The 23328-nt window shown below is 36.5% G+C and overlaps 1 protein-coding gene across 24 annotated transcripts in view; it reads left to right on the forward strand.

Moving 5' to 3' along the window:
• The window catches only part of AFDN (afadin, adherens junction formation factor), a 115937-nt gene that overhangs the window by 17395 nt on the left and 75214 nt on the right, over positions 1-23328 (forward strand). For 16 of the 24 annotated variants that reach the window (XM_088161429.1, XM_088161451.1, XM_088161432.1 and 13 more), the window contains exons 2-6: positions 16218-16413; positions 17906-18021; positions 19515-19678; positions 20134-20294; positions 21862-22019. In XM_088161429.1, coding sequence (XP_088017555.1) covers positions 16218-16413; positions 17906-18021; positions 19515-19678; positions 20134-20294; positions 21862-22019 — 795 coding nt within the window. The remainder of the gene's footprint in view (positions 1-16217; positions 16414-17905; positions 18022-19514; positions 19679-20133; positions 20295-21861; positions 22020-23328) is intronic. The other 8 variants (XM_088161438.1, XM_088161441.1, XM_088161443.1 and 5 more) reach the window with 1 other exon arrangement.

The raw sequence follows: 23328 nt of genomic DNA on the forward strand, positions 1-23328 counted from the left end.
TCCGTCTCCCCTCCTAAGATGGTTCCTCAGCCTCCTGATTTTTCTGTAGCTCTCTGCTGAACTTCAGCTTATTATGTCTTTCCTGTACTGGCAGCCCAAAAAAGAGTGATGGATATAGCAGTACAGTTTTTTTGCTTGACCTAGAGCTTGTATTCCTCCTGTTAATGCAACTAAGCATGATGTTGACTTTGCTGCCAGGGCATGCATTTGAACCATCTTCAGCTTGCTGTCCACAAAGATCCTCAGGTTTTCTTTAGCAGAGCTTCTTCCCAGACAGTTGTTTCTTAAGCCTGTCTTGTTGCAAGACGTTTTACCTTTCAGTGTCAGGACTTTCCTTTTGCCCTTGTTGAATTCTGTTGAACTGAAAAGCTACTTAAAACCTCAAGCAAAAAACAAAGCAAAAAACCTCACCTAACCCCCACCTTGAAGAATTTCCTTTGACGAAACATTTAGGCATGTATTTGAAAGCTTTGAATATTGAAATCTTAGATTCTTCTTGAAGTTGAGCACAGCATTGTTCTGCCCATCCTATACAACCTTCAGCACTGAAAATACCTTAAAGTTTCAGGATCACTTTATGTATCCTTTGACTTAAGCAAACTATGTTCTGTCAATGTATAGATTGCCCAGGGGAGATAGGGTGAGGTCCTAGTGCTGCAGGATAGGAAGTAAATTGTGTAAACTGCATGCAGTTCTGCTCCCATTTTCTGTTCTGTGCTTCTTCCTTCTCCAGATCAGATGCCTGTAATAGTTACTGGAATAGATAGTTGCAGTGAATGAGCTGGGCTGGATTATTTTTGTTACTATGTGTTTATTGGAAATAAAGATTTGCTTTCGCTCCTGATTATTGTTAGTGTATAAAACTATATCTGTACAGTATGGTGTGTTGAATAGTTCAATTACTCATACTCAACCTCATGTTGTTGTAAATTCTGCTATTGTGATATGGGTCTCTGTGTGATGCTGAAAAATAGGCTATGCTGATAGTGTGTCATTTTTGATGGAAGAAATGCTGAAGTACTAGTTTGTAAATAGACTATAATCTCATCTGGCCACAGTGTTTGTAACTACTTTGTTACTTCAATGGAACATTTTTATTGTTAAAATTTAAGTTGCTATTTTGAAACTTGGTGTAGCATTAATCTGTTAATTCTGCAAATGTTTCTAGGACAGTATTAATATAATAGGAATTTTAAACTGAAATTAAGTAAGAAAAATCTCAGAAACTCAGCATTAAATTGTATATGCTGATATTAATTTTAAAGAAGCTTTTAAGTCATCTTTTCTGCATGTTGTGTTTTGAGTCTATTTTGATGCAAACTTGCTAGCCATTCTTAAGTAGCTAACTACTACTTTGACTGTTAATCCCTAAGTCCAGATGCTTGTTCTAGGATTTCCTTCCAAAAAACATGGTTAAGAAGTGCATCCTGGGGAGTCATTAGATCAGGACTGGTTTGCCCCAGAAGTTCAGAGATCAGAATTGTGAGTTCCTCAAGAAAAATATCCTTCTGATAGTCTCCTTTCATAAGTAGAATCTGCTCAGCTAAAGACAGTCATAGCAGTGAGTGGGGGGAGGCTGCCTAGGTTACGGCAGTATGAAGTCTTAATGCTGGGTGAACAAACCCTGGGAGGGAGCTGTTGAGTTGTGTTCTGTAATGTGTGTAATCATCTGCTCTCTCAGTTCCAGGAATGAAGCTGCTGCCCAGACTAAGCAGTGTAAAAACGCAGAAATGCACTGTTTATTTTTAAGTTCATTATTCCAGACTACGGTGGATAGGAAGGGTGAGGAAGAAAGTAGTAATGTGAAGGATGCCTGTGTGATGATTAAGTATTCAGCTTTTCAGTTGTCTTTTTGTTGTTCCTACCTCCTCCCAACTCCACACACCCAGTCTTGTAACTGATGATGATCTGACTGACCTGCCCTCTGAAACTTCCTCACTCTTCTGTAAGCAGGCGGTGGCAATCCTTTGTGAAACAAAGAGCAGGGCACTACCAAGTGAGGGAGCTGACCAACCAGACTAGATTTGTTCTGATGCTAAGATGAGAAGTGAGCAAGTTGCCTACTTCAAATTTTGAGCACATAATCAACTGAATCAATTCCATACTTGCCTTTCAACCCCTCATCACGTCTAAAAGTGAAGCCAGATTTCTGCACTACCTTATATTGCAACAAAATGATAATTTAAGGTGTCTTACATAATTTTAAAGAAGTAATGATATATTAGTGTTTACAACTGAGAAAAGAGCTGCCTTGCTACTGTTTGAGTAGTCTTGCACAGAACACTTACTGTAATAAGACTCAACTCCAAAATATTTGAGAGGTTATGATCAACAATTATAAAATATTAAGTCAAACTTTTTTTGAACTGGGATGTGTATATCTTGACTATTGTGTGAAAAACTAATGGTGATTTCTGACTGAATTCCTTCTGACAAAAAGTTGCTGGAATTGGTCTTTATGCTACTACCACATGATACCTTTCTCTAGATTATTTCTGCTATTATAAAGAGAACTGCAAAGGAAATGAGGAGCTTCCTATGTAATCAACTGGTCAACTGCTGTTTCCTCTATCGGGAATAGTGATGGCGATTACTCAGTCTCTGCGATTGCATTGTTGTCCTGACCGTAGAATAAGAGACTGAAGCAGTAGGAGAGAAAAAGAAAATACAGTGGCCGTGGCTGAAATACTGCAGTTACAGAAACAAAGTAGCTTTTTACTCCCATAGTAAAGCTTTTGAGTGCTTCTCTGTTTTAATGACTGGTGACACAATGAAGTGTTACCTATCTAATTTAGCTTTTAAAACATGTGTAGCCCACCCAGTCTCTGGACTGGCTTTGTTAATTGACTGCTTTTTCAAATCTCATTGTCTTTTAATAATTTTGTTTACTCTCCTCCTCTGGCTTGTTTTGTTGAAATGGTGCTACGATGCTCTCTGCAGGACTTAGGAGACTCTCAGGGCTGTGAAACTGTGTCAGTGTTTGTGTGTGGACAACATCTGAGACAACATCTGATGCAGCAGTGTTTTGTGGAAGATCTCTTGGCACTGCTGAGTAATTCCTGTACCATTTGTGTCATTTCTGCTTGAGCTGAACCCTTGCCTTTTTATGCTCAGGATATTTAAAAAAATTTGGAGGCTAGAGTTAGAAGCTGGAGCTCTAATGTACTCTGCACTCGGTGGCTCCTGATGTTTTGGAGAAGACACTATTTACAATATAAAATAACCTCACCTTGGTATTTGATACCTTTAGTTACTTTTAGTTGAAGCAATAGAAAACTGTGTTTGTGTGTAATGCTACTCGTAGGCATGGGTTGCTATGTCCTCTAGTACTAAAACAAAAACATGACTTTAGTTCTCCTCAGTTAAATGATTTAATAATTGAATTATAGTCTGATTTTATTTTAATAGCCTTTTTTAGGACTATTATACTGCATTTCAAATACAGTATTACTTTCATAATGTTTTGTTTGTTCATCCTTAGGCAAGTGAAATAGATGTTTAGACAGGGATGATGAAATTCCTGCATTCCCACAGATAACCAGTTTATTTCCACTCTGGAAGCCAGCCTCTATCATACAGATGATTGATTGTATTTCTGGATCTGCAGAAGCAGTCCTTACCTCTGTAAACTACTGCTATTGGTTTTATTTTGGGTGTCAATACCTGCCCAAGGGAAAAGTATGTGAATGAGATTTCATATTTATAGCTTGAGCTGGTAAAATGGCTTTCTAGCTGCAAGAGAGTGCTCCCTTCACCCCTTCTTCAATTGAACAGGTTTGTTTGGGTTTTTTTAATCCTTCCTTTATGCTGGCATTGGGTTTTATGTGACTCCATGGTGAATTCCTTAGGGAAGCTGGGAGACTAGGATTAGTTCTTGTTGGACTTTTCTCTCTGAAGCGACTCACTGGAGTTCACCTAAATGCTTGTGTTGAAACAGTTAAAATTGCACTCAGCTGGAGTGGGGGCAGATAGGAATAGAGAAAGCCCTTTCCAATGTAACTGTTATTTACCATTGGATTAGCTTAATATCATATTTTCCCTTACTGGAAACATATTTTCCCAAACAGGACTTGTGGAAGGAGTAATTTTTCTCTTGAGATAGTCATACAATAATCAACAGTTAGGGACTTTGGGGGGAATTTGTTTCTACATCTATGACTAGTACATTTTGTGTTCTGTAGTAGTAGTAATAATAATAATTATAATGTGGGAGATACATAAAACAAGAAAGTATTCAGGTATAGAAATTTTCTTGTTAGATAATCCCTTTAGGGGAGAGCAGGATCTTTCAGCCAAAGAACTTCCAGTCTGACAAAACAAACACCACTGTAGACTGGGAGCAAGTGTGGAACCCCATTGGAGAAAAAGAAGTTGGTAGGTAATTGGAATGTAAAATGTTTCTTCAATGAAGAGGGCCGGCCAGCTCAAGTGCAAAACATTAAAGTGTATTGTTATGTTGATAGCTATATGGTATCTTCTCTTTCAAATCTAAAAGTGTAAACAGAGCAGTGAGGGAGTAAAATCAGAAGCAAAGTAATGTTTTGGTTGTGCAGATGCCTTAGGAAAAAACCTTTTTATATGCTTGAGACTTCTTTGAGCTAGCTTTTGTGTTAGAATGGAGGACTTTGTAGTATGAGAACAGTCAAAAGAAAACATCACAAAACAGGGAGTGCAAAATCACTGTCACTATGAAGATACTGTATATGGTGTTATTGCAGAGAAAGCCCTTTTTTAGCTGTCAGCAGTTGTTTTTAAATGCAACTAACTGAGGCTGAATGTCATTCACCAAGCACAGTGCTTAATGAAATTGTTGCCAAAGATTATACAACAGGATTAAGTAGGATTTGCAGAGAGAAGGCTATCAACAGATGAATTTTACCAAACTATTAGAATTATTGTATAGATTTTTCACAAGCTATCTGTGGCCTTGGTAGTCCAACATTAAGATAACTAATGGCATTAATAAACTACCTTGTAAGTTTTAAGAAATGACCCAATTCCTTTAAATACAAAAACAAATAATTCAAAATGAGACTTCCTGGAGGAGTTTTTGAGTGACTGACTGAATTAAAACAAACAAATAAAAACACAACTCTCTCTGGGGCATGCTCCTGTTTGGAAGTTGTAATGTCAACCTCATATTTCTTTTCAAGTGTTCAAGTTAATGCATTCTTAATGTTGAAAACTGGCAATTTCATGTGTTAATTTGGCTACATTTGGTTGTAGCTGTAGTGAGTGAATATCGTGTTTTCTGAATGTGTGGTAGAAGTAACCAGAAGGATGTCTTAGCTTGTGTATGTGTGTGTTTCCTCTAGACAAAGCTGCATATAAAAGCAGCATGGTTGTGTCTTTGGCTATGAGACAGATCATCTCACTAAATTTCATTCGTCAGTGCAGATTTTCAGTTCGGGGGTTTTTTCAGAACTATTTTTGTAGATGTTGATTATTCCATAGTCTGAAGTATGGCTGGTTTGCCCTTGAAAAGGAAAGGGGAAAGTAAATATTTCAGGTAGGGAAGAAAAACATTAGTAGTTGAAAAAGAGGTCCTTTGCCCCATTTCTATAGAATTTGTTACAATAAAATTGCATGTAGTGGTGCGTTTTGACCTTATATTATTACTTCAAACCTGCTTGATGAACCTAACTTATTTGGGAAATAACTTTTTGAAATCTAGTCAAAGATTGTATTTAAATCAGAATATTGAATTTTGAGGTTTGGGGTAAATTTTTTTGTTTTTTTCATTTTAGATTCTGGGCTGCAGTTTGTCTACTTCAGGAGAATCAGGTGCTTGTTTTCTGTTAGGCTTGTTAGCATTCCTACTTCAAACTCCTGACTAATTAGCCTGGTTGCCAAAGCTCCTGCATGCAGAGTATCAGATAGCACCAGTGTTTTTCTCCTTCAGCCAGTGTAGCTGGATGCCTTAACCCTGTATAGTGCTGATTCCAGTTCATCCACAGGACTGAGAACCAAGGGTAACACAATCAAGTTTATCATTACAGAGCAAAAGTTGACTCAGACTTTACTGGTTGTGTCAGCATAAATACATGGCATGACCCTTGTTGCATTATGTAAAAATGACTGTTTTTTGGTTTCCTTTGATACCCTCATCATACTAAAGCCTGATACTAAAATAGTAAAAATACAGTGCTAATTACAAGAAATTAATCCAGACAGTTGTTCATTTAAAGGATTGTTGGTGTCACCTTTTTTTTGTCATGTAGTGAGAGTTTATTTCTTTTATTTCCAATATAAAGGTTATACTGAAAGCGAATAAATATGAATGTTTTGTCAAGTGAATGTCAAGTGGTTGAAATGAGTGTGGTTTCTGAGCTGCTCTATGTATTTGCTGGTGACAGCTTATCAATGGGTACCAGTTTGTCAAATTTGGGTTTTAATTTGTCTGTTGGCTCTTTGATTGAATCTTCAGCCTGTGTCAGGAATGTGAAGTTGCCACTGTCAGTGGTCACAAAGAGACAAGATATTTGATTTAATTTGTACTAAGTAATGTATGTACTTCTAGAGACATTAGAGAATCCAAGGAGGGATGTTAAGAATAATTTTATTTGTGCCATCTATAATAAAACCGTGATCAGCTTTGGGAAGAGAGCCACAAGAAACCAGGCTTCATGAATTTGATTGCTAGTGGAAATGCTTTTTTCAGTAATGCAGCTTTCTGCTGTCGGTAGATTTGACATTTCTGTTAGAGATACTTATTTTTGAGTGAAAACTCAGTATCTTTTCAGCTTTTAGTAGTTTCACAGATGAATTTGCAAACTACTTGTATTGTCATTTTTTATGGATTTAAGACCGTTTCTAAGACATTTCTCTATCAGAGTTTTATTATAGAGGAAAAAACTGTAATCTTTTTAAGTTGTAGAGAAATTGTCATGTAACTCTGGAATCTAACAATTTGTATGCCAGTTATGGAAATAGCCTTAAGATTACAGTCTTCTAAATTTTATTTTGTGACTGTAGAAAATTAATTTATCTAAATGCCATGTGTTTGTGGACTTAGTCTTTAAAATATTTGAGAGATTTGCCATTTCTGTAACAAACTACAGTTTCCACTTAGCTCATCAGGACTGCCAGTCTGCTAGGCTGCTGCATTTCTGCTGCCTTCTTTGGTCTGGTGCTTATCTGACCTGTGTCAAGACTTCACAGCCAAGCCAGCATAGCCTGAGACAAAAAACAGTGAGTGCCTGCTGGCTTATGATGCTGGGGTCAGGTATGTGCTGATGCTGGTGCAGAAGTGGGAATGAAGTGCCCAGCTTGGCCAGAGGTTGTTGTTTCATAGTTCCTTAAGTTAATACAAGGTGCCAGCAGAAGGATGGTTTCTCCCAACTGCTAGCACTAACAATTTCCTCCACACTGAAAGAAGGGAAGGGAAATATCTTCTGAGTTAACCTGATTCATGTTGCTGTACAGCTGCAGGATGCTGGTGCCTGGCATAAGAGAGGAGTTGGGAATGAGTGTGTCAATATGAGGAAGTGCTCTCTGCAGCACTGTAGTTTCTGTTGATGACTGTGTGTCTGCACTTTTAATGTTCAAGTGAGTAAGGGCAGTCTTTTTTGTGGCCTGATTGATGCCTGAAGATAGTTTAAATACAGGGATTGCAGCTCTGCAAGTAGCAATGACTGTAAGTTCAGTGCCTGAACTTTCATTCTCCCCCTTCAATTTTCCTGTTGCTTCTTGGTTTGAGGTGGATGTAATTGTTGCTTTTTGGTTTGAGGTGGATGTAATAACCTGTTTCTTTTCCTCTAAATGGGACTGTTCAAAAGGAACAGTCTTTAACACAGTAAATAATATGGAGAACTCTGATTAATTTCCATGGGTTTTTAAGATGCAGCTGAAAAATGTTACAGGGGACTGTGTGTACTTTTAATTCTTCTCCTCTAAGTTTTTTGGTGCTGCTCCTTAGCAATTGTCTCAGTTGCACAACAGTGACAGGTTGTAGATAAATAGTAGAAAGGTAAGCAATATTTTATGGAGGCCCATTGCTATTTGTTATTTTTCCACTTTTAAGTATGTCATGATTAATTCAAAGGAAGCTTTGTTTGGTTTTGACTCACATTTTACCTGGTTTTCAGGTATGATTGAACTCTGCCTGTACCTCTCTCCTGTTGTTGTAGACCTTCAGGGTATTTTGATACACCAGATTTATATCAATCACTTTTCTGCTTCTTTACTGTCCTATCACCGACTTCAATCAATTTTCCTAATCATAGTAATAACAACAACTTTCTTAAGCTTTTGTTTGGTATATTTTTTTTTCAGAGTATGTGTGGATAGTTGCTGCAAGATCGTCAGTATAAGGGTATTGGGAGAGTATATGATATCAGCATCAATATAGTTTATAAAGGGTGATATGTTTTAACTTGGGGATATGATTTAATCTTTTGTAGCTTTATTTTTATTTTGAATTTAATCAGTCTAATGAATGATTAAATAATTACTAAACTGTTGGTAGTGCTTATTGTTGAAAACATTTTTTTGTTTGATTTCTCCAGTTAACTGCAGGTTTCATTTTGCACAAAGAACAGATCTGCGTGTTCTCTGGTTGATTGTGTAAATGCTGTCCATTGCAGCTTAACAAAGCACACCCTGCAGGGGGCAGGCAGCTGCTGTGTTGCAAGTGCAAGTGCAAACCACATACTGTAGGTTTGAAAATTAAGAATTGGAAGGTAATGTTTGTCATGCTTTTGAGGAGTGCCCTTGGCAAATTTTTTTTTCATTTTTAATAGTAGCTGCTTTTCGACTCATAAATCTTAGGTGAAGACATTTCATGTTGCTTGTGTAATAATATATTTTGTAAAAGATTATGAAAACTTTGGTGTATTCAGAATGAAGTGAGGTTGATGGCTGTGCACAGAATATGGTGGCTCTGGTAAAACACTACTCTGAAAAGAACTTGTTTTGTTTTCTTTTGAAGTCAGTAGGAAGCACCCTGCTTCATCTGCCTGGTGTAGATAGGTTTATTTTGAAACTTAATTTTTTGATCTGTGAGGTGTAAGTTAGTAGGAAAGTATTGAAGATTACAGTAATTTTTTTTCATCCCAAGAATTTTTGTGTTAATTAGTCTTGTTGTTGGGGACAGATAGGCAACATGAAACAGGGACAATGCATATAAAGTATACAGTAAAATATTTACATCTGTGATTATTCACATGGGCATTTAAGCTGCATTTATGAAAGTTAATCCTTTTTTTAGTGGATGTGTTAGTTATAGATTGAATTTTGGCCTTAGTTTAAGATTTTGTGTACCATTTGTCATATACTGTAGTGGATTTTGCCTTGACTTCATTGCATTACACTTATATTGTGGAAATGTTTATAGTACCTCTTGCCTTTTGGTCTTGGGGTTTTGTTTCATACTGTAGTGGAGCTAGTTCCTAAGATGCCATTTTCCTCAGGAAAATAAAGAGGAGGTTTCACTTAGTTATGATCTTGATGTTGTGCATTATTGGTAATTCTCTCTGATAGAAAGGTCAGCTGTTGGTCCTGCTTCTGTGAATATTGCAGTGTTAAAACTTAGGGAAGAATGAGTCATTCTGTAGTGGAAAGTCTTTGTTGATCCAGGTGTCAAAGGTTTGGAAGAGGAAGTAAAGCTGTTGAAAATTAGTTTTTTATAGGAGCTGGTTTTTCATCTGTATTGTTCTTCCTTTCTTCTGTTAGATTAAAGGTAGTCTTTTATAATGAAGCTGCACTTTCTGAAGTTAACTCAAAAACTAGCTTAACAAGAACACTTTCTTTGCTACATGGAAAATCGTTTATAACAGTTACCAGGATTTAAAAAAAACCCTAACTGTTTGGAATGCCTTTTTAATAGTATTCTGTCCTCAAGTTTCAAGTTGAGCAGTCATTATGGGAATTGAGTGCTAGAACGGGGAATGAGTGCTAGAAACTTCACCCTCATGTAATTTCACAGTGCTTATTCCCTTACTGATTTAAGTGGGTTTTAAAATACTGTAGGAAATATGTTTTTAAAAATATTCTTGTATTCATTAGAATTCCACAGGTTTGTTCTATGTGTGGCTTTTGGAGAGGCAAAGGAAGCAATTCCAATTTACTGTGTAGACTGACAACAGGTCAGATACAAAGACGTTACATGAATGTTTCAGAATATCCTGCAGTGATAATACTGTTGCTGTGCTGACCTGTAAATCAATATTGTGACCCGAATTCATTTGAAAGCAACTTGTATGTGCTTTAAAACTAATTTTTGCGCTGTGGATTTGTTTTATTGTTATTTATATTCTATTAGCAAAACTCCTGAGCAACGAGACATGTACCTGAATAGTAATTGCAACTTAGTTCTCTGTAGATTCTTGCCTGCAGAATTTGAATGGAGCACGAAGAAAGATGTGGCGTTCTTAGTGCTGGATTTTGGTATTTTCTAGATGCAGTCATGCAGAATGTGCTTGCAAGGCAAACAATGTTATCAATGCAGCTGAAAGAGATCAAAGCCTCTTGGAGGGGGGGTGCATATGAACATTTCTGAAGGGAAACTGGTATATTCTTTCCTGCTCCAGAGATGGAATAGTTTACAGAATGGGTAGTGTGTAATACTCTTAAATATTGAAGTATGTAGTGCTTCGTGATGAGTACAGGTGGGATAGGAGTTTAAAGGCCTATGGTTATTCCTTGCTGGCTTGTGGGAATAGTAGTTTTGATTTCATTCATTGCTGTGCCCTACATATTGTGATAAATATTCTCTCACTATCTCTGATACTTTAAAGGAGGGGTTTCCTTTCTCATATGTGAGCATGGCTGTAGATTATCGCTCCTGCATATTATTGCTTTGTTTGCAGAAGCTTCTCAGATTCTTCAGGAAGTCCAGGTTTCCCTGCTGCAAATCCCATTGTTTCACATTGCAGTCTTTTTCCGAGCTTCATGTACAGTGCAGTCTTTTTATCTCTTTCTATTTGTTTTCATATTCCTTCTTAACTATTATATTCTTGTGTAAAAAGAATGAGATGATTGGCAGAAAGAGAGGTTTGGAGACAATTTTTTTTTGTGAGGATTTTCTTTGTTTTGGTTTGCCGAAGTATTAAACACCTTTGCCTTCTATAATTATTAATACTTTTCATATGTGTATGTGGCCACTCTTCATAATTGGAGAGGGGAGCTTGAGATGCTCTTCCCTTCATATTTTACTTACTTGCATTTCTCTGTAGCATAGCTTCAAATGAGTGATTTTGATTATTACTGATTATTGCTTTAAAACAAAAATCCACCCTTAACAGTAAGTAACTGGGAACTAGATTTAAAGATTGAACTGTTTTGAGAAACAGTCACTCGTCTGAAGCCTCATGGAAAACATTGATGATAATTGATGTGATAACTTGTACCTCACGTCTTCAGGTTTAAGTGTGACTTGGATGTTTTGTGTGACTGACTTCATTAGGTATCAAAATTCTTTTGCTTCCTACTTTTTGTAGTGCTCTTTTTCAGTTGATGATGGTCTGAGGTCCTTGAGGAGAATGTCAGAGGGGAGTGGTAGCACTGAGAATGCAGATGTTTTCTAAGAATGTTTAATCAAAGCTTTTCACAAGATTTCGTAGAATTTTGAAGTAATTTCACTTTGTGAAAGTGGTGTTTCAGGTGTTTCGTTCTGATGGTTTTTTGTGGTTTTATTTTTGTTTTCTGAAGATATGCTTTTGGAACATTTAACCCGTTGGTTTTGAAGCAGTTACTGCCTATCATTGACTTTATGCAGAAAGTCATAACATAGGTATTGGAAATGCTTCTATAAACTCTTTCCTTTGTGCCTAATGAAGAGGTGGTACAGTTTACTTTTGTTTGTAAAACCAATAAACGATGGTTAACTGGCAATTATGATGTAAGTTGAAACCTTTTGAATAGGATATGCTTTTGGAAACTACCATAACTTCATTTGATAGTGATAAAAAGGAATAATTACGCTTTTTATTTGAGGAAAATGGCCTTTATTATTTGAAAGGCCTAAAAAGCTGACTTTTGCTATATGCTTTTCAAAATATATTTTGCAGTCTAGATGATCAGAATTAAAATTTTGTGAAAATTGACTGTACTTGTGTGGCTGAAGACTGGTCTGTATCCTTGCATTCCTACATGAGCCATGAACTTGCACAGCAGATATGTAAAATATCAAATGTAATCACATGATAGAGCTAAATTGCTTATGATGCATATAAACTCCTGAGAGGAATTTAAAGAGTATTCATACACTGAAGTAATTAGTCACTCTTGAAATCCAGAAAACATTTTAATTTATTTTTGGTTACTGATAAATGACAGTTCATATTTTTAGAGAAAGATGGTTTCAAGAGGTTTGTAAGTGTTTTGGGGAGATTCCTTCGCTTACAAGAGTATATCAAGGAATAATAGATACTTCTGTATCTACCTGATTTAGGACAAGCAATTTTTTTCTTTAGCCTCTTTTCTTGACACAAGTTTGTACTATAAGCTGTAGTGAGCGTGCCTAGCAGTCTTGACAAGTAAATTCAGTAGTGAATGAGTTTGAGGATGAAACACAAAACTCTGAAAAACAAACATTTTAATGCAGAGTTAGGGTGAAGAGGGTGCATACAAGTGTAGTAGTGCCTGCCTTGCTATCTGAGTGTGAGTGGTGGCATCTGTCTCTGTGTAGTTGGGATTTATCTGCTAAGAATGTGGCTGGAAAGTTAAATGTGACTTGAACTGGACCTATAAACACACAAATGCACATTTGATATCAAAAGAAGAATGAAGGCTAGAAGGGTTTTTTTTGGTTTTGTAGTCTCCTATTTCCTGATTGGTTTTGAAATGTAAAACCAATTGCTTCTATGTCATCAAATAGTTGTATTTAAGTCTGTAATAGTCTAGCAGTGCCCCAAAGTACAGTTTGGAACATAATGGAAATGAAACATTGGAAAGGAGTTTTATATGGAGAAGTGATAGAACATTGTGATGCTGTTGTGCAGTCTTTTTTTTTTTTTTTTTTTTTTTTAACAGAAAACTTTGGGAAAAATAGAGGGGAGGGGACTAGGACATGGTTTGTGGGGACACAGCTTGAGAAGCTGCTGTAGAAGAGGTTGGAGGAAATACAGTCAGTGGTCACTGCATTCAGTTGTTCTTATATCCAGATTGTCAAATGGCAATATTAGAAAAACACATCACTTCTTTTGGAAAATGAAAACAAAACCTGCTTATACAGACATTGTATCTTGAGAATTCAGAATGTACTTTTGTCTCAACTGCTTTGTTAGTGCCTGAAAGTAGAAATAAGTTGTAACTTATATTATTATTATAATTGATGTTACTAATATTAACAGGAACAACAAACCATGATAGTTTAGAAAGCTTAATGGATTGTTCTTTACATCTTCTCTTAATGGACCTGTGTTCCATTCCCTTGTTTTTCAATCTCTGCTGTGTTGCTAAAAAATCTGTAGGTTAAAAGCATGGCTAGTTGGCAGTGGAATGTGTCCTCAGCAGAGTAATCTACTCTCCCTAAAAAAACCAAACAAACAAAAAAAAATTTGGAATCTTGTCTCTGTATAAGAACTCACAGGTACATAATGCTTGGAGAAGATTAGCAATGTGCTCATTTTTCTCTTTTAAAGTTCTTGCTTCAGCAATACTTTGAGGTGGTGGTGGGCAAAAGCTTTATATAAAGGGAAAGAAATGTTCTAAATGGAACATGATTGTGCTTCATGATACTTCTGCAGAAGGCTCATGTGTTGTCTTTTGCAATGATCAAACAAGTGGATTGAAATTTTAAGTTGATGAAAATACTGTGTCTGTTTTGTGAAGCATCATGGCTACAGAGTAGTAGCTGAAGAGGCAACAGTTTAAACCAAATCTGCACAAAAGTGTGCGTGGAACCTGTGAGAATGCTCTCCTTTCTAGAGATGATGACACGCTTGGGTTCTTTTTTTTTTTTTTTTTTTTTTTTTGCAAGTAAGGTAGTCAAGTACCTACTCCTGCTGAGAGTTAAAAATTCTGTGCTGGAGGTAGAGGCCAAAAGCATGCCAGCTATCAAGGAAAGTGTGTGAAAGGAAGCTGGCATGACTGAACATCAGGCAAAGATAGTTACTAGAAAGCTGAAGTACTATCCAAATGAGGAAAATTATAAAATCTGACAAGTAGAATATAAAAGCACGAGATAAAAAAAAAATTAGGATTACTTTCAAATCAGCATTTGTTAAGAGAAAAAGGCAAGAATACAAGTTACTAGAACCAGAGAATGTTTATCCAACAACTGAAGTGAGAAATTAAGTAATTTTACTAAGTGGTCTGTAATGGCACTGTTAGGTGGACACCTTCAGGTCATTGGATGCAAATGCAGTGTGAAGCCAGTATTACAAAGGACGTTCACTAGTGATGTTATCTGTGTGAGAAGAAACTGCATTAACCTACATAATTCACGGACTCGTGGTGTCTGTTATAACAGACTGTGGGAAGGTCAGCAGGACTTAAAAAAGAAGTTGTGCTTCAGACCTTTTGGAATTCATTTAAGGAGTTAGCAAGCCATATGTAAGGAAGTGCCAATTCGCTATGGTAGGTAGGATTTCCAGAGTTGCTTGGTAGCCTTCTGCATGAGTGGTAAGTCTTTGTATGGATAATTAGTTAATAATTCGGTTTGTATCATTAAAGACAAGAGATGAAGTAGCCAGGATGCTTTTCAGAGGTGAAAGCAGCTGTTACAAAAATGTTCACAGCTGAAGAATTATACCCACAGTTGTATAATTGCAGTTAAGTTCAGAGTGTATGCAGAGGTGGGAGTTAGCTGGAGTGAGGAATGTGGAAACTGTATTTTCTTGCAGGAAGGAACACTGGTGTGGAAGTACAATAGATAGTTTTGTGGGAACAGCAGTGCAGGCTCAGAAAGATTAATTCTTTAAATTGTTAGGATAACAACAGAGAATTAAACACAATTGGCCATTGTTGAGGTCCATGGTGCATTTCATTGGATTGCTGTATCGGTGTAGGCTTGGGAGTATCCTGGGAAGAACAATGCTTACTTCTGCATGTATCTAGGTGACGCAGATGTTTGTCTAAGTGTAGGTTATTTGACTTTTTAATTCCTTTTTAAATATTCTTCTTTTTTCCTTTCTTTTTGCAAAGGTCTTCTGAATGATAGAGTAGCTTCAGTAAATATCTTTGCTATTCAAAGAAGCTTTGTGATGTGTGTCCTGAAATCAGATGTAGTACTGGAAAGGGCTGTGCTTACCATAAATTCTATCACTATGCTCGACACCTAAGGATTTACCTATTTCAAAACCTTTGGAGAGTGAAGACAGGAGCAATGATTATTAAACTGTAGAGTAAACTTGGCAGTCAACTGGAGACTTGAATATCCTTGATTCCCCTTGAGTGCAGAGCCCCACGATTGCTGGGATTTATGCAAGGAGCAAAAGTTGGCCAAGTGGAGACCTCTGGGGAACTAAAATTTGAATTTAGAGCTGTTCAGAGCAGTAGTGGAGTAGCATAAGCAGACAGTATCCTCCTGAAGTTCGGTGTGCTGCAGTAGAGCACAGGCTCCAGTGGCTAATGAAAACACTTGCTGTGAATTTATAATAGTTTGAACAAATTGCCATTGCTATTGTAGTGTAACCACCTGGTTGACAGCAGTGGTCCCTTTCTTCACCTTGTGTTGGTGCTGGAGCATTTTTTCCCCTCACAGAGTGTTTAGGGAGCTGTACCTCAGACTAACCTTTCTTAAAATAAACAATACAAACAGGTCAAATGGTTTAACTTCCTTAAAAGGGTGTTTCTGGGACAAACAGATGCCAGCACGAGAGAGGAGTGCATGAAGGGGTGGAAAGAGGAGGGAAAAGATGATCCTGTGACTTCTGTGACAGCAAGCTGTTCTCTTCAAGACATGCTGCTGTTACTTGAGCATATATTTTTACAAACTTGAGCTGCAGGGGCCTGTTATCAGTTATTCTTCAAGATATGTCTCTAGGTTTTAGAAAAGAGGTTTTAGTAATTCTTCTAACAATTTGAATACTTAAACATTCAACTTCAGTATTTTCAGTAAAAGATAATCCTTAATTTCTTTTTGCAGGATAGCTTTTTTTTTTAATAGTTCATAGTGTCCTGGTTTTTAATTCTACTGTTATGAAAATTTTGAAAACCAGTGTAATATTTGAAAGTCTGATATTTTAATAATAAATTTGTGACAAATAATAAAAGAGCTCTGAACCTTAAAACTGTTAGCCAGCACTTAGATTTGCATTTTTATTTCTTTACAGGATCTCGAGTTTCATGGAGTAATGAGATTCTACTTTCAAGACAAAGCAGCTGGAAATTTTGCAACAAAATGTATCCGTGTCTCTAGTACTGCCACAACTCAAGATGTGATAGAAACTCTTGCAGAGAAGTTTCGGCCAGACATGCGAATGTTGTCATCCCCTAAATACTCACTTTATGAAGTGCATGTTAGTGGAGGTTTGTATTTATCCATTAAGTCCTTCCACACCACCACCATATCTACTCCCAGCCAAAATATCTTTAGGTTTGCCCCCAGTTTCTGAACCACATGAGACTTGGGCTTTTTATTCCTAAGTATGTTGCTACTAATTGTTTTGGAGAGTAGCTTTCAAAACTTAATTATGCATGTCAGGCCTGCAGTTTGATTATGATCTATTAAATGCTGTAATTGACATCTTGTTAGTTTGTTGACATTTGTAAGAGAGTTGCTATTTTTAAGATTAGTAGGTAAAGACTAAATTTCTAATGGGAGACTAGAATTGTTAAATTAGAGCAGTTAAGAGTATATCTTCCATTCTTTTAAATTGGCTATTGTTGATGGTAGCCTTATAACTTGTTCTTTTACTGCTAAACTGGGGTAAGTTCAGCTTAATATTGTTTGGAGCCCCTGTATTTCTTAAACAGATCCTCTAATGTTACCTGTGAAGAACTTAGATACCTAAATAGCCTTTGGTACTGCTAAAATTTGTCTGATTCAGATTACAAGGTGATAGTGTGTGTGGTGGTGATAGAGACAGATATAGCAGAAACTATCTTTTGATTGTGCTTTTTATTTTTGTACTTCAGAATTTTACACAAGTGTTTGAATGACCTTAAATTTTGCATGTGAAAGACTGAAAATAATTTAATTTTTTCTGCTTTAGATTTCTTTAAAAATCTGTTACCACTGTACCTATAGTCAAAATGAAATTGTTTTCTTTGCAGAGCAAGTTCCTGATTTTTAAAAGATAATTGAGGCATGCAAGGTCAATAGAGGGTTTCTTACTAAATAAAAATAACCACAAAGACATTGTTGTTTTCCTGGGCATATGTACTGTCTCCTTCTTTGCAAAGGGAAAATCAAATGGCAAGACTTAAGTTTTTCCACCACTCTGTCAGTTGTTTTTCCATATACTTAAAATAGATGTAATAGACTAAATGAAATTTTGTCTCAGATCTGCATAATGTTGTGGGGGTTATTGATTTGTTCTATTGTTTAAATTTTGTAATCTTGTTTATTTTTGTGCAGTCTTTTTAGAATAGTATTTCTCGGGCTGCAACCAGTCTGTGGTCTACTTTAACACAAATTTAAAATAAGAAAAATGAGTGTTTGGAAGTCGGAGGATGTTACAAAGTTCTAAACATTTCAACTCTAGATCTAACTTCTCCTCCAGAGTGATGATATTGTGTTCCGAGACTTAGTTCTGACAAAGGAGTTATGCAAGACTACCTTATGGGGACCTTTAGCCTTACGTAGATAGATGGAATACACTTGGGGTCATTGCTGGAAAGGGGACATGTAATTAATTCTACATTCCCAAGCTTTCCTTCTATCCCTGTACTTAAAAGGAAAACATTAACTGCTGTATTCTATTAAGCAAACCTCTTTTTTTTAAAAGCTTAACTTATTTCTAAATATCTTTGCTCTTGAGATACCAAGTAACTGTTTCTGCTTTTCAATTTTTTGAAGAAGAAAGAAGATTAGATGTGGATGAGAAGCCTCTTGTTGTACAGTTAAACTGGAACAAAGATGATCGTGAGGGAAGGTTTGTCCTCAAGAATGAAAACGATACACTTCCTCCCAAGGTGAGTCTTTATGGAGCATGCTGGTGGTAACAGCAGGTTTGAATTCTGTGGGGTTTGCTTATATAGGAAAACATAACTTTTTACTTTTTTACACTGCTGCTCATGACCTTCAATATCTGGAGCAAGTATTTTTCAGTACTTAAAGTGCATCTTTGCAACACAGCATTTTTGTTACCTTTCTATGGCTGGTGATGCTGTGATCCATGTAGCTGTCTAGTACTGGAGCATGTAATGCCTAGAGAGTTTAAAGCTTACTTTGTTCTATTATGATGACTTGAAAATTTCCTCAAATAGTGTATGGTGCCAAATACCAGGAGGTAATCCTGCCTCTTGCAAAGCTTTTAAAAGAGAATGCTAGGGGGAGTTAAAGAGCTAAATATCACCTCCTTAGGTAACATTTTGTTTCTTGAAAAAAATGATGGAAGACTCTTTCCTTTTGTGCAGGGTTTTTTATTTTGTTTTGGTTTTCCTTTTTGATTTTTTTTTCTCGTAAAAGTGCAAAATGAATGAGCTGCCAACATCAGCTGTACAAAACTTTGCTTTAATAGTAGCAATTTAAACATTAAATTAGATTAGACTTTGGCTCCTGAAGTCATGTAATGATATATATTACATGTAGCTTGATTGCCTATAGCTATGGAAAACATGCTGTTCATGTGGGCTATCTTAAGGCAAGTTTATGATCTTGTGCTGAGCACTAAATTTCCTTTGCTTTTGGAATTAGAGCTTGTTAATTTTAGAAGTGCTTTGGATAGAGGTATGCGAGCTTGTACTGGGAGTTTGACTACAGAATACATCCATGTTACAGGGCAGAAGGGAAAGTTACTGATGTCTGCTATTCCTATTAATTGAATTAAGTGATTTGCAATCTTCCTTCTCTGTTCTTCACTTCCTGATAGAAGTGAGAAAATCTGCATCTTCTTTCTCTCATGCTCTGTAATCTTCTCTACAGAAGGCAAATGAGCTAGGATTACATGTATCTTGTGTTTGCAAGGAGCAGGAACTGAAGAAGAGAACACTGGAATGACAACTTGGAAAAATACACCATTGGGGGGAAGTCCTCTGTAATGTTTTTCCTTCTGTAGTTTATTCTTATCTGGTGTTCCAGCACAGTTGCCTTGAAAGCAGTTTAAGCGCAGCATTGTTACGGAGTATTTTTGCTCAGAAGCAAAAATTTGTTTTGTGGCCTTTATTTAATTTTTTCAGGTCAAGTAGATAGCCAGCATTACTCGAGTAAAATTCTGCAGTTTCTTCACTTGTTAAGCAGAATCAGTTCATACCTTCTCTGGAACGTGGCACTATATTTGCCTTCTCTGTGTTTTCCTTGAGAGCATTACTCCCAGAGCTGTGTAATGGAGTGTTGTTGCCTGGAGTGTTGGTTTTGGGTCAGTGATACTGTGTTGTAAACAGATTCATCTGCAAAGTTAAAATCAATACTAACTTTTTTTTTTGATTGAAATTGATGGAAGCTATTTTAAACTCATTTATTTCAGAAAGCTCAGAGTAATGGACCTGAAAAACAAGAAAAAGAGGGAGTAATTCAGAATTTCAAGCGAACTCTCTCAAAAAAAGAAAAAAAAGAAAAAAAGAGGCGTGAAAAAGAGGCATTGCGACAAGCATCAGATAAAGATGATAGACTTCTTCATGGGGATGATATGTAAGTGGTTTAAACTTATTTTTTAAAACTTAAATGATAGCTGTTTTTAAGTGCATTTGCAAAAGCAAAGCCATGACTTGCAAGCACAACTCAGCTTTCCCATGCTTTGCAGTATTGGAAATCATAATAAAGTTAGGGGTATAATGTAAAGTTTCTTTAATGCCTTTCCCCCTGCCCCCATGTTTAAGAGGTAGAAGACCTCTTGTTTTCTTCAAAAACTAGCAACTAGCAGTCCTTAAATTGTTATTTTTATACCAGGTGAGCATGGGTATATGAACAGCATTAACCTTAGCAAAAGTGAAATTCATGTAGAAACCATTTTACAGTAATTTAAATGAGCTCCTGTGTCTATGAATATTACTGCTTTTTTAGCCTACATGAAGTAATAAGGATATATTTTAAGGATGTATTTTCAGCTCTTAATGACATTCTTTTTATTTAAACTAACTTGGCAGTGAGAATTTCCGCCTTGCAGCCGAGGTTTACAAAGATATGCCTGAGACCAGCTTCACTCGCACAATATCTAATCCTGAGGTGGTTATGAAACGGCGACGACAGCAAAAACTAGAGAAGAGAATGCAGGAATTTCGCAGTTCTGATGGCAGACCAGACTCAGGTACTTGAAGTTCTTCTGGTTAAGTTATAAACAGTAAACGTTTTACTGGGAGAACATTCTTAAGGTCATCAACTCTTGTAAATTTGACTTAAGTTTTGCTTTTTCCAATATTTTTTTGCACGTGGCTGGTTTATTTGTGGTGTAACTGAATGAAGGATTTGTAAAGGTAGGATTCCACAAGAGGATGTTCTGTGATGAGTATGAGTCAAAGCTTTCAGCAGTGGGCTAATGCCGGCCTGGGGTTTATGCACAGAAGCACAAACGGGACAGGAGTGCTGTGGAACGCGTCTCGAGCTGTTTTATTTTCTTTCAAGCATCAGTCTCATTGCACAGTTGGGACAATGGGAAGATGCCAGCAGCTCGCGAACTGGGCAGCAGCCACAGGATGTGATGTTACAACGCACTTTGAAAGTTTTTTGACCCATCACAAAAAGCAAAAGCATATTGACAGTACTTCTATCCAACCACTATAAGTACTTGTACCTTTGGTTAAAACAATGCATGCTTATTTCAAATGCATTATCTATTTGTAAGCCTTAAAATACAATGCACAAAGCTCCATTAAGGTTAGACCTTCCTAGTATCTTGCTAGATATACTTTTCCGCAGCTTAGAGAGTTATTCCAGCCAAGCGTTAATACACAGACCATTGTTCTATGTCCTTGCTTTCTACATCACATATAACTTTTCTGCTGACAAATGCTGACAAGTCATATGACTACTGCTTAGCTCTAATTGCAGTTCTGCTGTCTCTAAGGCCTGCATTTTTGCAGCTTTCCCAAAACCCTCTGATTTTAAGGATTCCCACAATAGGCAGACTGATGAGAGAGAGAGAGTATGCTTGCTAACAGTCCTAAACTGGGAAAGAAGGAAGGATGGACTTAGACTGTCAAACTGAGGAGACTGGCTGAAGTAACTGACATTCATTGTCATTCAAAAACAAGCTGAATGACCTGAAAGAGAAAATTCAATCAGTAGCATAAATAAAAGATGTAAAGGACTGATTGTTCTGCATAAAGGATTCTGGTGGATCTTGTGAATAATAGCGATTAAATATTTCTCATTCATGGGGTGGGGATATAACAACAGTGATTATATAAACACCATTAGAAAAGAAGTGAAGCAATGTTAGAACTGATAAAATCTCAAATGATGTATTCTGTTCATGGAAGAGTAGTGAAGAAGGAGATAGAGGTGTAGAAAACATTGTCTTGAGGGAAATCTTAAATGGGCTTGTTAAAGAAAGGGGAGGTCAGCACAGTCTTCTGGCAAGCTGTTCTTCAACCAGTCATTGCCACTATTTCATTTTAACTTCATGTAATAATAAGCATGGGAAACACTGGGAAAATGACTTCATTAGATAAATTACGGAAATATCCCTGGAGATTTTTACCAATAGCAGAGAAAAATCTATTTTGGGGATGTTATGTAATTTTTCTTGTATTAGTAGAGTAATGAAAAGATTTCTGAAGGGATTTGTTCTTGTATTCTTTTAGAAATATAATAAATGACTTCATGTCTGTCTTTTTATTCTTTGATTGCATTGTTGATTCCATTTGGTTTCCAAGGTGGAACGCTGAGAATTTATGCAGACAGTTTAAAACCAAATATACCATACAAGACAATCCTGCTGTCCACTACGGATACTGCGGACTTTGCAGTTATTGAAGCACTGGAAAAATATGGCCTGGAAAAAGAAAATCCCAAGGATTATTGTATTGCTCGTGTAAGTTACTAAAACACAATCTTCTCACATTCCATATTTGGTTGGGTTTTTTTTCTTGAAGTAGCTTCCAAGCTAAATAGAATGACTTGGTTAGTTCCATGACTTACTTCCCTCTCCTCCTCCCAAAATCTAACAGCCTCAGGAATTGTGAGGTGATATGTCAGGTTATTTTGTTTTTAAAACATTAATCTTCCAATTGTACTAAATTAGTGCTTGTTATATATAAAAACATTAATACTGAAAATGGCGTATTTCTTCATTGGGCACTGTGGTTTTATACCACTAAATGTGCTGATGATTCACAGATGTATAAACTAATAGTTCATCCTGTGGATACCTACGTTTGTGCACAAAACTATTTGCAGTGTCTTCTTTGAAGATTTAGGCAGTTGACATTTGCTTAACTATTAAGATGAATTTTAAGTTACAGGACAAGGCCATTATAAGGCTGTATAAGTACCTGTAATAAAGATTACTCCTGAAGTTTCAGTTGAAAGATAAACATTTTAAGACGTTTTCATAACATTTTTGACAACTTTTATTGTAAATGGCATTTTCCTGTTGGTTGTTTGCTTTCATACATTGGTTTGCAGTGTATCAGGCTGTACCTTTATGCCTGGCTCTAAAGTGCTTCTCTGTGTAAGCAAGTAGACACCAGTTTGTTCCAATGTGTGTGTTTGGTTTGTTTCAGTTTGCTTGGTTTGAGTTTCCCTGAGTAATGTGGAGTTCAGTGCACATCTCTGAAGATGTCAAATTAATTAGACAGTCTTCCAAGCTACCTGTGCATATTCACTCAGGGCGTTAGACTTCAGGCATGTAGCAAACCAGTTAACTCTTGAAAGTAGAATCTTAATTAGACTTTTGTTTTTAGCATGCACGTATTTTTTACTTGAGGGTAAGACATAAATAACTTTTTGTAATGTCAGGCAAAAATATGCATTTCATGGTGAGTAGGTTTATTGTTTTTTTTTAAGAAGTAGTTGTTCTAGACATAAGACATTAAGTATTCTAGGGGGTATTTTAGGGGGGTTTTGTGGGGTTTTTTTGTGGTTTTTTTTTGTGGTGCTGTTGTTTTGTTAGTTGCATTTTTGTTGTTGTTTTAGTAGGGGCATGTGTGGAGCCTGTGTTCCCAGCTTGTAAGGAAAATTCTAGATTAATTAATTACAATAAGCAGATGTACCCAAATGTACAGTATATATGACTGTTTTTACTTAAAAAGCATTAAAATGACAGAAGAGCTTGTCGAAGATCTGTTACAGCATGGGGTTTTCCTGTGTGAGTCTTACTAAGGAGTGGTCTGATAACTTAT

Source organism: Sturnus vulgaris, chromosome 3, assembly GCF_052056855.1.
Source record: "Sturnus vulgaris isolate bStuVul1 chromosome 3, bStuVul1.hap1, whole genome shotgun sequence".
NCBI classification, from domain to species: domain Eukaryota; kingdom Metazoa; phylum Chordata; class Aves; order Passeriformes; family Sturnidae; genus Sturnus; species Sturnus vulgaris.